Here is a 15,775-nt window from a genome sequence, read left to right as displayed (position 1 = left end):
AGGTGGACGAGGGGGTGGGTGGGAGGTACAGCCCGAGCTGGCCCTTACTGTTGTTTCTTTACCCTGCAGACTTTTGATAAGCAGGGATTTCATGCAGGGACTCCTCCACCGTTCAGCCTGCCCTCGGCCTTGGGCTCCACCGGGCCCCTGGCTGCTGGAGCAGCCCCTGGTTATGCGCCCCCACCGTTCTTACACATTCTGCCTGCCCACCAGCAGCCTCACTCACAACTGCTCCACCACCACCTTCCACAGGATGCCCAGGTGAGCCCAGTGATGGAGGCAGCCAACCTGCCCTGGACTGGGGGTTCTGTTCCGCCCCTTACAGCCTTCTCTCCTCCTCCTCCTCCTCAGAGTGGCTCGGGTCAGCGCAGCCAGCCCAGCTCCCTGCAGCCCAAGTCGCAAGCCTCCAAGCCTGCCTACGGCAACTCTCCATACTGGACAAACTGAACCCTGAAGAGAGGGGTGGGCTAGGGCGGGGCTTACCCTGGGCAGGAGAGAACATGCGGAGCCCATTGCTCTGGGAGCCCGACACCCTTTCCTAGAATTCCTGAGACGTGTAACTGTGTCAGCCGAGCCTCTGTGGGGAGCCTGCCTCCCAGACTCGCTCTTGTATGTAATGTATTTATGTATGTATTTGTAAATGTGATAGAAGTCTTGGGAGAGTGGGGGGGGGGGGGTACAGCTGCTAATCTTAGCCAGGCCTGCTCTCCCAACTACAGCCCCTTTTCACTGTAGCAAATAACCCCCTCTTTCCACTTCTGCCTTTAGGCCTTCTGTATAGCCTCCCAGCCAGCGGGCAGCTGGGAGCAGTGTCTGGAAGGGCTGGTTGAAGGCAGTTTGGGTTTTGGGGTCAGGTACCAATGAAGAATCACGACTTATTTTGCTCCCTTGTAAGCCATTATTTGAGGTTTCCTTCCCTGTGTAATTACTTTAGCCCTCGCTTTCTGAGAAACTGGTCCTTTTGTCATTTGCCCTGTTCCTCTCCTGCCAAATCTTGATCTGGGAATAGCAGAGATATCCTTCCTGCCCAGCGTGAAAGTGGCACCTGTTGGTCTGCATATAGAGCAGAGGCTTCTGCTTCTGGTCTTGTCCCCAAGAGACTTGCCTTCCTCTGGCTGACCGTTTTTTAAAAACAGTCTGAAGTTGCACTCAGAGATGTTGTCAGTCTGCTCCCTTTAGAAAACAAAAAAATCAAAGATACGCTGTCACCTCAGTGAGAACATGTCTCCAAGCAAAGGCTCCTGTATGCCAGTTGTCCTGAACCATGTGGGCGACTGTTTCAGGGGTTTTCTCTTCTGCCCGATCTCCACCTAATAAAGTTCTGAGAGCATGCACAGTCTCTGTGTGGTGTGACTCAAGGGCAGCTTAGGGTGGAGGCTGTCTTCATTATTATTCTGGGCAGCCTGGACTTCATAGGGCTGGGGCTGAAGTATAGCCCGTGTGGTCAGTCTGTGTCCTTCATCAACCAAAGAGAATCTTGATTAATAGTGAAGGGATGGGATTGAACAGACTAGTGAGTTGGGGTGGTTTGAAGTAGGTAAGCGGGTCCTGGGCTAAATACCTGCTCCACAAAGTCCCAAGCAGCCATTCACCTGGGGCCAGGATTCTAGTGCAGCTCCTTCCTCCTGCTCCCAGGCCATCAGGGAGGAACCAGGGCCATCCACTATTCCTGTTTCTGACACAAGGCAGGTCGCCCCACCATAGCACTACTATGCTCCAACGTAGAGGTGTTGCCAGAGGCTTTATAGCCTCCCATTTCATTCCTAAATAACCCCCTCAGACTAGACTAAGGAAGCAGCAAACAGAAGTGGTGCCTCAAATACTGGTCAAGTCAGTGTGCCAGAACCAGCCCAGGGTCAGTCTTCACCTTTTCTGCTTGTGGCCTCTAAAATCAGTGGTCATTTCATGAGTTGGGGGTACGTGCTGCTGTTGCCCACAGCTTGAGCTCCTGACCAGGAAAAAGGTAAGTGCTCCACAAGTGAAACTAAACAGGGACTGTAATTACATGATATGATCTCTTGCCTGATCTCTGCTTATTAGCAGCAGGAAGTTCAAAAGACAAATGACAATGAAATCAAAATGCTTGCCCTAAGGAGGGCAGTGGAAGCACCCTCATCCCTTCACCAGCCTACGTGTATCAGCAGGTTGTACCCTACTTAGTAAGAATTAAGGTTAACAGATGTTTGTATCTCTAATAACCTTTCCTTAAAAAGCTAGTAAGGACTGGGAATGTTTATTCTGTGAGGAGGTGAGTTGAGCAGAATATCCTAGAAGGCAGGTGAGTGAGATTCACTTTTGGTTTTTAATTTTTCAGCTGAGTCATGGGTGTAATCTTCAAGGGAACAGTGGAAATATTGAGACCAGCTTTTAGTCTTCTTTAACACAAAGAAAGAAGAGGGTCATCCCATGGGGAAGTAGCAATACAGGTATATTTTATTTCACATTTTATTAGTAGACAGATGGGCAGAAAAAGACAAAATAAACCACTAAAGGGGAAGTTCAACACAAAAATGCATCAGATAATCTTTTCTCATAAGTTAAACTGAAGAAAAACATCTACAATTTCAGCTAAGAAAACTATTAAAGTCAGGTGTGTCCTGCTGGTTTCAGAATAGTTGAAAATTGCATCTGAATCTTTTTGTAAATGTAAACGATTTTTCAGAATGGGAGGGGTGGGGAGTTAACTTTCAGTGGAGAACTACACACTTTCCCCTTCAGTCTCTTACTGCATATGTCCCAAACATAAGGAAACCAGCAAATAAAGAAGCAAGTAATCACCAGGGAAGAGGAAAGAAGGGACTACAGAAAAGTTTGGCTAATAGAAAAGAACTCTGGAATGATACGAAATAGAGGGGGAAGACTTTGAGAAGCAACAACGGAATCGTGATATTACTTTCTCCAACCAGCCTCAAAACACACAAACCTGAAGAGCATCCAGAGAGGCCTCCACTAGAATCAAAAGGAATCTAAAAAATGCAGGATTCTGAATTCATGTCAACACCAAATAATCACAACTGTACTTACAAGGTTGTGGCCTGAGCCTGAGACCTCTACTCTCAAAAAGAAAAAAAAAATTACATGCTCAAGTTTTCTTTTGCCACAGGATGTGTTCTCAGGACAGAGCTCTGGAACCAGCATCTGGGTTTTACAGGTCAGTCTGAGTTCCCAGAATGTCTACCTGCTAGCCAATCAACACATGCCAGTCTTTTCTGGAATTGATTGTACTCTATCAGAGGCAAACCCAGCCCTCAACAGTAACACCCCAAAGGGCTGAGAGGTATGACCTCCACTTGGCTCTCTGGCTCCCTGAGTCAACGTGCAACAGAGGCCAACAGGGCCTAACGGGACAGGGCTGAGCAACACAGCACCTTCCGCAATGCCAAGGCACCTGGCCTGCCCTGACAGAGAAATGCTTTCGCGGTAAGGGGTAAAACAAAAGCCTTATAGGGCTCCAAGAGAGCAGACCAAGCTACCAGCTGTAAACGTGTGTGGGGCTGATGGGGTAATCCGAGCATTATGAGACTTTGAGCTCCAGAAGATAGGCAGATTTTAAGCATGAGGTGTTAAAAAGCTAGTTCCAACATCTTTCTATGAGAATGTGCGGCCAGTGTTTTGTCACAAAGAGCTGCTCTGTTCTCTGAATCTGACTGGAATCACTAGATTCAGGGGTGTAGGTAGTCCTAGCCCCATGGGGATGGGACAGAGATTCTGGGACCAGGCTCAACACTGTCCCATATGAACCTTTGTATGTTAACATCCCCACTTAATAAATACCAAATCAAACTTTAGAGGCCAGAGAGGTCTGCTGGGCATTAGTCAGCAAATGTTTGGAGTTTGAAGAGCTAATGAAAACCCTGAGATCAGAAAGGAAGGAGGAGCTAAGGAAGTAAGCATCACCTACTCTGTTCTAGGATCCATCCTACCCCTGTCCCTCATCAACCCTTTGGTTCTTTCTGAGCTATGATCTGAAGAGGTTGACACCAGTGCACAGGGATCTGGAGGAGGATCGTAGCCAGTCTCTGCTGTATTTTCCTTCCGAAGTCTAATTTTACGTTATAATGATTTTCCCCACTGAAAGAACACTGCCCTCCTATGAACTGGCCCACTCCCAAATGAAACAAAAATCACCGCCAAGTTCTGAAGTCCCTGGTTGGTGAAGGCTGATGGATCTCAATATTGATTGAAGTAACACGTGATTGAGACCGGGGAAGTCAAAGCTGCAGCACAGTTGGAAGATCTAGCGTTGCCCAGACACTGCCTGCAGCCAATTCCCTCGGCCCTGCTAGAAGAGTCAAGGCAGCCCAGGGCAAGCTCCATGCACAACTTCTGCTTGCCCTCCACAGCTAGAGTACATCGAAAGGAGAGAAAAGTCCAGGTCACATCCAACGAGGAAAGCGGAAACTGGTCACTCGTGTCTCCTATCCACAGCTATCACTATCAGCATAAGCAGCTCAATGAAAACCAAAATCTTAACACATGCACCTAGGATTAATACTGAGTAATTAAAACTGGCTACTTACACTCTCACCATGAGGGTTTTTTAAAAATCTTTGAGGGAAAGGCCATGTTCACATAAGATGTTTTTTTTATTCAACAGTGGTCACCAGTAGTTTTGACTTTTTTTCCCCAGCAGCATCAACCAAAATTGGCATAGTGATTTTAAACTCCTTGTTCCCGATCACTAAGACTCCACACACACACACTAGTCTCCACTCTCTCCCCACTCCCTCGGGGAGGGGAGGGTAACAACTCTGTCTTTAAAATAAATAGCAATCAAGTGCTCAGTTCTATGTAAAGTATGAATATTTATTTCAGGCTTTAGATCCCAATCGATTTCAAAAAACAAAATCTGATCTTTCTCTCAGAGTAGCTGAGGCCCCCTGCGGTGTTAGGATGATATCCTGGAGGCTGAAGGGTCTCTGTGCCCTTAGGAACACATTTCATCAGGCTTAGCACGAAGTCCCTGATGCCCACTGTATCTCAGCCTTAAGATGGGAAAGGAAACAAAACTCCCCACCATGGGGCTGATCGAATGCACACACACTAATGTAAATGAGCAGCTAAATCTTGGCAAATTTGCTTTTTTTTTTTTTTAAAGTTTGTTTTGTGGGGTTTTTATATTTTTTTTCCATTTTCTTTTGCTACTCAGCATATGCAGCACTTGTGAACTTCCAATGGGTTCCCAGCTTTAAACACAAACGTCTTGATGAAAGACTAATTCTTCAAGAATCTAAAAACAGACCAAAGGTGTTTTTGCTGTGAACACTCTGTAGAGACGAAGTGAGGCAAAAGTTTGGGTTTAAAGAAGAAGAAGAAGAAGAAGAAAAAAAAAAAAATCAATACAGTGATGGAAGGGTAAAGAATGCAAGAATTCAGACATTCTGTGGAGGATTACTTTCTCTCCATTAAGAGGTCCATAAAAAGGAGCAAACTGAGATCCATAAGGGGAGTCAGCAGGAGCCGTGTTTGTTTTTCCCACCCCCGTGATAGGTTTTTGTTGAGGGGCCACTGCTAGGTCCCCACTTGCTCCCCTCCCTTTGGCCTGAGACGGCAGGGCAGTACAGGGGCACTGAAGGAGCACGTCACGACTCCTCATTCCCAGAATCATCATCATCGTAGCAGTCGGCATCTTCCTCCTCCTCATCTTCATCATCGATGTCATCGTCATACAAGTCGTCATAAAGCAAATCTGAGCTGTTGTCATTGGAAGGCACTTTAGTTTTGATGCAGTATTCCGCCAGGGTCGTGGGGACCTTCACTCCATCCTTTTCTGCTTCGGCTTTAGTGGCTGAAACCTGTTTCCTGAAGGAAGATGGTTTATGTTAGTCTCTATCTTGAAGATAGATTTTACAACTGGCCTTTCTTAATCAAGATTTTTTATGATTCAGGTTTCTGAATTTCAGTGCCTGCCTAAAGGCATCTGACAGATATTACACCACAGGTTCTCAGCCCATCAGGTACCATGTTGAAGAACACTCAAATAATAACCTTCTGGAGGGTATTTAGAAGTAGTGGATCTCAGATGCTGGTCAGCCAGGAGTCACCTCAGAGACTTTTTTCCCCTGCCTCGTCTCACACCAAACTCTATGCAACCCCAACCACTCTTCTTTATTCAATAATCCTGCCATTTGCACTTAAAGTAGATTCCAAATAGCCTATGTTAGTTTCCAGTGTTGCATGACAACCTGCCTCCTACTTCATTTCCCACCCAAAACATACCAGGCCATCCCTGGTTTGTTTTTTTAGTAACTTGAACACCACCTGTTCTGTGTAGATCACTTGCTCTTCTCCTGATTTACTAATTTGGCTACTTATGTCACTCAGATCTGTACTTAGAAATGGACTGTTCTAACAACCCAATTTAAAGCAGTCACCTAGTCATTCCTTTGCATTATGCTACTTAATCACTAGTATATTTTCTATGATCCCCATTTGTTAATTTTTCTGTCAGTTTCTTCCTCTTCCACCCAAATGTCAACTTCATTGGAGCAGAGACCTTGTATTTCTTACTCACTTTAAAAAAAAAATGTTTGAGAGAGCATGTGTGCACACACACATGCAAGTGGGGGAGGGGCAGAGAGAATCCCAAGAAGGCTCCACCCTCTCAACACCCCTATAGGTGCACTCATTAAATGGTGATTTGCTTACAAATTCTTATCAGTAAAGTGTGAGCTCCTCAAGGAGAAAGACTGCCTTAATGACCTAACAGTACCTGACATGAAGCTTATGTGTAATAAATGTGTTAAGAATTAGAGAATGAGATAAGCCCTTAAATTAAGAAAGCCTGGGTGGCTCAGTTGGTTAAGTGTCCGAATCTTGATCGGCTCAGGTTATGGTTTCATAGGTTCATGAGTTTGAGCCCTGCCTCAGGCTCTGCACTGACAGCATGGAGCCTGCCTGGGATTCTCTCTCTGCCCCTCCCCTACTTGTACACTCTCTCTCTCAAAAACTTTACATGTGTATACACACACATACACACACAGAGTCTACTCCAGCTCCTTTAAATCTCCAGGTTTTTACTATTTATACTAATTTATCTTCAATCTTTGGTATACACCAATCACCTAAGTGGCTGCTAAAAATTAAATACACATGCCCAGATTTTATCCTTATAATCTTATTAAATGACTATGGATATGAAAGAGGGTCTAAAGGTGATTCTAGTGGGCAGAAATCGTGAAGAAATGCTGGTCTATATATATTATTCAGCTATATTTTCTGTGCAGTTTTTTTTAATACATCACATGGCATTGTGCTGACTAGAGTTATAAAGAGGGACTCTATTTGTATAAATTCTAGTGCTTACTAAACTATTCACAGAATGTGCTGGAACTGTCCTTGGGGTTCTATTTTAAGGGTATAAAATCTAACAGTACTAAAGGGAAATGAATTTGTTGCAATTCAAGTACCAATTCTTGGGTACTGTGAAAACCTTACGTCCTACTCAGGATATGATCGAGAGCTGACTGGTTCAGTCCCAATAACTTCTACTTTTTTCCCCTTTTTTATACAGATGGAAAAACTAAAGACCCAAAAAATTAACTGATAAAAAAGTCATATGAGGGATGGCGAGCTATAGGTAGACTCCAAATCTCTCACTAAGAAGAGGCTTCTAGGACTCTGTTCAACCATATACTATTGTTACTGATAATAATGATACCCAGAAGATACTTGCTGGTATGGTCAAAAGGGCCAGTAAACTATAGGGCTTCATTAAAAATTTTGAAAACGGGGGCGCCTGGGTGGCTCAGTCGGTTAAGCATCCGACTTCAGCTCAGGTCATTGTCTCAGAGTTTGTGAGTTCAAGCCCGACGTTGGGCTCTGTGCTGAGAGCTCAGAGCCTGGGGCGTGCTTCAGATTCTGTGTCTCCCTCTCTGCCCCTCCCCCGCTTGTGCTCTGTCTCTGTTTCTCAAAAATAAATGTAAAATTTTTTTAAACTTTTTGTAAACAAAAACATCTAGAATGTCTGGAAATACTTTGGGTATCTGCTACACTTAACGGACATGCTGAAAATACTGAACAGTGTCCCTAGAATGATTGAGAGGCAGAGTCTGCAAACTTAAGTGACTGAGAACCTGGAGGTTCTGGTTCCCAGGAAATCAGATCTGCAGCATTATCTTCCAGTGTGTGCTCCCTCAAAAGCCAAACTCATTAGGCTCAGGCAGAAATATCTTCCCAAACAATATTTAAGTTTGATTTAAACCTTGGTTCTGTATGAAGACTTAAAGTAATCAAAAGGAAGGTAAAACAAAGCACCTTACCTAATGATTTCAGCATATTCTTTGTCTTTTCCTTTACTGTCCCTCCATTTCCTGAACATAACCGAAGCATCCACATTGGCTGGGGAGAAGGTGTTGGGCTCATTGAGCAATGAGATTACACTTAACAGGATAGTCCTAGAAATAGAAAAAAAAAGGGGGGGGGGGATCAGCTACAAATACTCATGTTTACAAGATCCAAAAATATTGTGCCTTTAAATTTAAAACTATAATATTTGAGACCTCAGGGGAAAAGAAACAATTTTGTTTTGTTTTCAGTACTCAGCTGGTAGGCTGAAACAAGCTGCTAACTAGGACACAAAGAGGAAATCTGCAAGCCTATCACAGAGGTCATGTGGCAGGGCACACAATAAAACTCTGTAGAAGACATGCACCGTCTTCAACTGGCTACATGTTCCAATCTGCTTCCAAAGTGGAAGCCTGAAAGCTTTTCAAATAACATTTTAAAAACTACAAATTAAGTGCAATAGGAAAAGAAAAAGCAAAAAATATTTCGCTTTAAGGCCATTCTTTTGTGGGCAAGGTTAAAAATGACCCTGCCCCACAAATCCACTTCTTATCATGGCTGCTTAAGAGGATCTAAAAAAATGATAATACACACAAACATATTTCCTTTCCATACTTAGGGAAGGAAGATACTTAAGCAGGAGAATGGAGGAAAACAACATCCCAGGCACGGAAGAACTAGTTTCTATTTACTAAGCACTTTGTGTGTGTGAGAGGCACCAACTGTGATGTTGGATGTGCAATAGTGAGCAAGTTAGATGTCGTCCCTTATCTCCCAGGGTTTCTACGTCTTAGAGTTGTTAAGACAGGCAATTTTCATCCACAGATAAAAACCAGACACTTTAACCGCAGGGAATAAAATTTCTGTAGAAAAATAACCAGACACGGCTGCAAAAAGTCTTTAAATTATTCCCAAGGTTCTTTTCCCTACAAGCTACATGCATGTATGTAAAGAAAAATTGGGAGGAAAAATTAATTTTGTATCTTTTCTCACTGGCGTGAGCTTATAGGTTGCGTTGTTGGAAAACAGTCTTTTGCTCCTGCCCCAAGCAAAAAATAAAGGGATTGAGTCAGGCAATTTAGATGTTTGGTTTGATGAAACCTTTTCCTAAAAAGAGTAAAGAGTTTGTTATGTGATTATACAAGTGAAAGGCACTTTCACAGAAAACTTTCCCATCTAGTTAAAATCCATTCATCATACACACACCCCTTTCTATTAAATTAAGAATAACTCTTTGCCCCTCCCCACAAAGATCCTTCTGGATTTCTTCAGTAATTACATTATAAAATAAAGATTACCAAAAACTTATCACTGCCAATGATGGAAAATGGACATAACATCCTAGAAGCAAGAAACAAACAAAAGGGGGTAGAACATTCCATAAGGATTGCCTCAGAAGAACATATCCAAAACCTGTTAGGAAGATAAGGACAGGACAAAGTGTGGTATAGAGAGGGGGAAAAAAGAGCTATAAGTGGTCTAGATCTGTACTGTCTGCAACTTCCTATGATGATGGAAATGCATAATCTTTTTATCCAATATAACCACCAGCCACATGTAGTCAATGAGCACTGTGAAAGGTAGCTTGTGCAACTGAAGAACTAAATTTTTGACATTAATTTTAATTAATTAAAATAGTTATGTGTAGTTACGTAGTGGCTACCACATTGGACAAGACAGGTCTAGGTAAGTCGTATTAACTGAATTAGGAAATTTGTCCCATGAGTAGTTTAACCAAGTTGATTTTCTTATATCTTGTGTTTATTTTAATAATAAAATGTTAGGAAATACAATTTTTAAAATGGTGAAATATTCATTTCTATCAAAAAAAGAACTTCTAATACCATATACTTCTAAATGGAAATCCATGATGCTTTCAGAAGAAGTGTCAGGTACTATAGTGGACTATGAAAATAGTTTAACTCAGCAAGTTTTCACTTTCATTTTCATTTCTTCACTTATTCTGGACAGCAGGATCTTGTTTTTGTTTTTTAATGAGGAATCCACTCCGTTGGTTCTGGTGGGGTTAATGGGTTAATCTTCCCTTACTATCATGCAAAACCTTCAGAGAAACAACCTACCTAACCACAGCAGCAGATTCTATCTCTCTCATCATGATGCTGGATTTGGGGGTGTGCATGTAACCCAAGGTGGGCAGGGAACTATGATGTTCTAATAGCACAAAGTCAATTTTTATTCCTGATTGGACTGACAATTGTGAGAATAAGGAAAGTCTAGAGCTGGTAGCCATCTATATTACCACGTGAGAATCTACCTAATAACAAGGCCAATACAGAGCAAAGCAGAATTGAGACTTTTAATCTCTAACAAAGATTCTTGATGCCAATTCATATGCAACACCCTAGTTATAGGTAAATTATATACTGTTTCCCATGGGATAGGTGGGACCTGGGATAACTTTAGCCTCTGTAGCAACAACATCTGGCCAAAGAAGTATCCTCAGTTTACTACTCTGATCTATAAATATAGTAATTTCATGTTTTTCTATGTATCATGACTAGAAAAGATCTGGAAGTAGTGTCATACATGGTCTAGCACTTGTACCAAAATAATTTAACACAAGCATTATATCTGTAGCATATGATAGACAACTCTGTTAAGTATTATTAGCCCTATGTTTTTAAATTTTCTTTTAATGTTTATTTGAGAGAAAGCACAAGTGGGGATGGGACAGAGAGAAGGCCAAGCAGTCTCCATACTGCCAGCGCAGAGCCTGATGAGGGGCCTAATCCCACACACTGTGAGATCAAAGGGATGCTGGGGTGGCTCAGTTGGTTAAGCGTCCAACTTTGGCTTAGGTCACGATCTCACTGTTCATGGGTTCGAGTCCTGCATCAGGCTCTGTAATGATAGTGTGGAGCCTGCTTGGGATTCTCTCCCCCTCTCTCTGCCCCTCCCCTGCTCATGTGCTCTCTCTCAAAAATAAATGATCATTAAAAACTAATATTAAAAAAAAACAACTCAGGAGATTAGACCTGAGCCAAAATCAAGAGTCAGAGACTTAACTGAATGAGCCACCCAGGTACCCCTAAATTTTTTTAAATTATCTTTACACTCATCGTAGGGCTCAGACTCATGACCCCAAGATAAAGAGTTGCATGCTCTTCAGACTAAGCCAGCCAGGCGCCCCTTAATCCTATCTTTATAGAATGGAAAAACTGAACTGCTAAATCCATACTAGTAGAACATACAAAACAGAACAATTCTGCAGCTATTCCAATGGTTACGGTTTTTTGCTGCCATCTTTTGTAGTTAAAGTGTTAGAAAATCTTTATTCATATATTCTATTTTTTTTCAGAAGGAAAAAAGCAGAAGGTAGAAAGGAAAGAAAGACCAAATAATGAAACTATCAAATTAATACAACACAATAAAGAAGTCATTAAAGCCCACTAAAGAGATTGTTTCCTTCAGATCATGAACAAATGGGATAGGATCTAGAAAACAACTACATTCTTTCAAAAGTCTCATTTTGTCTATGTAAATTCACAGTTCCACATGAAGCTTTTTTTTTTTTTTAAATGTTTATTTTTGAGGGAGAGAGAGAATGTGTGTGCAAGCTGAGGAGGGGCAGAGAGAGAGAGAGGGAGACACAGAATCTGAAGCAGGCTCTGTGTTGTCAGCTCAGAGCCCCAGTGTGAGCTCAAACTGAAAAACCATGAGAACATGAACTGAGCCAAAGTCGGATGCTTAACCGACTGAGCCAGACACCCCTGAAACTTTGGTTTTTAGATGTAACATGGAGTTGCGCTTGTCCATTTAGACAATCTGTGGCATTCAGACGTCAATTTCTTGGATTGGCAAGAGACTCTGAGGACCCATCCCCAGACTCCCTTCCTTCCTCCCTCTATGCTCTTCTCTACAGTAGGTTTAGAGGAATAGGTAGGTCTGGTTGTCCAAATTCAGAACTATAAATTTTTAACGTGTTACAATAAAAAGACCTATTCAAGTAATAGTTTGGGATAAAAATGAGGAACAGCGTTCTTGTTTTCAATTATTGGTCAGTTCTCACGACCACCACCTTTCCCGGATTTATAGATACTCAAAGAAATAATGTGCTCCCTCCATCCCCGCTTTAAAAGCCAGGACAAAGGACTATGGTAGGAGTTTTTCAACATGGGATCTAGACCAAAACTTAAAAGTTCTAAAAGGAGAGACATGCAGACAAAAGGACAGGCAAAACCATTCCATTTTCTATAGTTTTCAAGTTCATACTTCTGATCTTTTAGGTTGTTTTACAATCTTTGTCAGATTCGACTAATAAATTAAAAATACTGTTTAAAAAATACTGTTTGAATAAAAATAAGCTTGAAAAAAAGGCTTTTAAATAATAAAAACACCAAAATAAAATGAAGACCAATTAAACACACACACACACAAACTACTAGCAAACAGCAAATTAGTAAGTTGTGAAGTTCTAGAGCTCAGACATGTTATAAAAACAAGAAAACTAAAGTAGTACTTAAGGGAGATAAATGAGAATTAGACATCTATGACCCAATGAACAATATTGTATTTGTCCCTTTTCAACATATAGACAATGGTCAAGGAGTTGGGTCTGACCCCCATTTTATAAAGTAAGTTCTACGCCCAACAGAAGACTTGAACTCACAACCCTGAGATCAAGAGCCACATGCTCTACAAACTGGACCAGCGAGGCATCCACTACCCCCTCACTTTTTTGACCTTTCTTTGTTAGCTACTATGTCACCACAAGTACAACTTTAGGAGGGAAGGCAGAAAACTGGCCCTAGTACAACAAATTAAGACCTGGCTCATGGATCTGCCTGCAAACTACAGAGGAAAAGTTTGGAATTTTGCAGGATTAAAGATTGGCATTTTTCTTCAAGTACACACACATACCTTCTAGGCAGTATGAGGTAGAAGGGGTTCATTCTTAAAAGCCTAAACTTACCTTGACTCTTAAAACACATACACATGGGGCGCCGGGGTGGCTCAGTCAGTTAAGTGTCCGACTTCGGCTCAGGTCATGATCCCACAGTTCATGAGTTTGAGCCCTACATGGGGTTCTGTGCTGATAGCTCAGAGCTTGGAGCCTGCTTCGGATTGTGTGTCTCCCTCTCTCTCTGACCCTCCCCCACTCATGCTCTTTCTCTCAAAAATAAGCAAACATTAAGAAAAATTAAAACACATACACAGAGAAATAATGATTGATTGAGATTCTTAGGTTTTACAGATAATGGCCTAATTTGATGAAAATTGATAGGCAACTTTGGAGAAGGGAAGCCCAGTGCCTGACTCTTCTAGTTAATCTACATTCCTTTAATCTCACATTTATAGCATTTCAAAAGATGAACCCATAACACCAGAAGATGGCCCTTAGTTAAAACTCAGTCCTGGGGCGCCTGGGTGGCTCAGTCGGTTAAGCAGCTGACTTCAGCTCAGGTCATGATTTCGAGGTCCGTGGGTTCAAGCCCTGCGTCAGGCTCTGTGCTGACAGCTCAGAGCTGGAGCCTGTTTCAGATTGTGTCTCCCTCTTTCTCTGACCCTCCCCTGTTCATGCTCTCTCTCTCTCTGTCTCAAAAATAAATGTTTAAAAAAAAAATTAAAAAACAAAAAACAACAACAACAAAAAAAACTCAGTCCTGGGACGCCTGGGTGGCTCAGTCGGTTAAGTATCTGACTTCAGCTCAGGTCATGATCTGGCAGCTTGTGAGTTCAAGCCCTGCATCGGGTTCCGTGCTGACAGCTCAGAGCCTGGGGCCTGCTTGAGATTCTGTGTCTCCCTCTCTCTTTTTACCCCTCCCCCACTCACACTCCATCTCTCTCTCTCTTAAAAATAAACACTAAAATAAATATTAAAAAACAGTCCTTATTACATATTTTCAAGACGTAAGTGGGATTTGAAAAGGACATCATGGCAGATAAGTCTGTTACGAGTGGGAAAATGTGATAGCTTAGACGGTTACATATTACAAATAGCTTCTGTTTATGTCTCTAAAGCAACTAACAAATGTAATAAATGCTTCCTCCTGTGCAATCCTGGAACTGCTGCTGACTGATACATCCCTGCAAAAACACATGGTAGGAATGAGGGTCTCAGACTAAATACACAAAAACACAAAGAACATTTTTAAAAGGACATTTTTAAAATACACAATATATATCATATGCACAATCTGAAACTACCAAGTTGAGTGCAGTGGAACCCAATGTACAAATATCAAGGGAGCAATAAATGAAATCATCCTGGCCCCAAATGGGACTGTCAGGAGCCCTAGGAACAGCAATGCTACAGCCATTTCCCCTCACCTTGCCTACTTTGTCATCTAATGTTTGGGACAGTCCTTAGCTCCCTTCCCTTTCAGCAGGTCATTGAGAAGATTAAACAGGAAAACATCCTATCCTATTCCTGACAGATGCTTCTCCATGATGTAGTAGCAAAGAAAACACTATGCAACCATCCTTCAAAAGAAACCAAACCTCCACCAAGATGACTTTCCTTATCTAAGAGCCTGCAGCAGGTATAGCAGATAGTTCTGGGGATGGTGCTTCAGAGAAAGCAGTTGTGAACTCTACTGTTTGACAGCCAACCCCAACCAAAAGCACTCACTTGGTTCCGGACAGAGCATGGATTGAAGAATATTTTGTTTCTTACACCAAGAAGAAGAGGCATTGTATGGACTCCTAATTGCTGACATGTGGCAACATCAGGGGTCCCTACCCTCCCAACTCCATTCTTCGCTAATGCCTACTCCTTAAATCTTCCCAATTCCATAAGGAACTCTAACCTGCCTAAACTTAATCCTATGCACCTGGGTGTAATAGGATGTTCTCTTCTTCCAGAAAGTGCTGGCTTTCCTCTATGCCTCTATGAGGAGGCAAACTACTGAGCCTTTAGTGGACACAAGTTGGCTGATGCTCTGGATCCCTATAATTGTAGTGATCTTCTTCCTACTTTCCCCTCTACTTTTACTACTCACTAGGTCTTGTGATATATATTGAGTTAGACTCTTCAAGGTAACTGGGATGCTTTATTCTTCTTCAGGTTGCAAAAGCTTTCCATGTTTAAGTTTTCTAAATATGTTCACTGAGGTGCTGAATGAAAGACTAGTACAGGTGGTCATGAATAAGTCCAAACATATGTAAACATGGGACCGCTTTCAGATAACACTGCCATATAGCAGTCAAGACCCTAAAACAGCTGGAGCTGAACCTTATGCCACCTCCACTGCTGTCTTGCTTTGGCCACCCATAAACTGGATATGGAGTGCAGAACCCTTAGTTGCACAACTGCTAACTCTAGAGAGTTTAGCAGCAAAGGAATATAAAAGAAAATCCTGAGCACCTCATATTTTGCCTCTTGATATTTCAGTGCGATACACTGACCTGTGAGAAATATGTACAATTGCTAGCTGAAGAACCCCCTTGCCTCACAATAAGTAAGAGAGAAACAAAGGAAAAGGAAAAAAGTATTTCACACCCACTCATTAGGTAGAGCTTTCCTGAC

General features: G+C 42.2%; 2 protein-coding genes across 11 annotated transcripts in view; one reads left to right on the top strand and one right to left on the bottom strand.

Moving 5' to 3' along the window:
• Nucleotides 1-1,332, top strand: part of UBAP2 (ubiquitin associated protein 2) — a 113,407-nt gene extending 112,075 nt beyond the window's left edge. For all 10 annotated transcript variants that reach the window (XM_045467838.1, XM_045467837.1, XM_045467836.1 and 7 more), the window contains 2 exons: nt 70-261; nt 352-1,332. In XM_045467838.1, coding sequence (XP_045323794.1) covers nt 70-261; nt 352-447 — 288 coding nt within the window. In that variant the 3' untranslated portion in view covers nt 448-1,332. The remainder of the gene's footprint in view (nt 1-69; nt 262-351) is intronic.
• Nucleotides 1,333-2,415: 1,083 nt separating this feature from the next.
• Nucleotides 2,416-15,775, bottom strand: part of UBE2R2 (ubiquitin conjugating enzyme E2 R2) — a 119,905-nt gene continuing 106,545 nt past the window's right edge. The window contains exons 4-5 of the mRNA XM_045467844.1: nt 8,262-8,396; nt 2,416-5,802 (exon numbers count right to left, since the gene is read on the bottom strand). Coding sequence (XP_045323800.1) covers nt 5,583-5,802; nt 8,262-8,396 — 355 coding nt within the window. The 3' untranslated portion in view covers nt 2,416-5,582. The remainder of the gene's footprint in view (nt 5,803-8,261; nt 8,397-15,775) is intronic.

Source organism: Leopardus geoffroyi, chromosome D4 (genome assembly GCF_018350155.1).
Source record: "Leopardus geoffroyi isolate Oge1 chromosome D4, O.geoffroyi_Oge1_pat1.0, whole genome shotgun sequence".
NCBI lineage: Eukaryota > Metazoa > Chordata > Mammalia > Carnivora > Felidae > Leopardus > Leopardus geoffroyi.
This window is presented reverse-complemented; position numbering and strand designations above follow the sequence as displayed.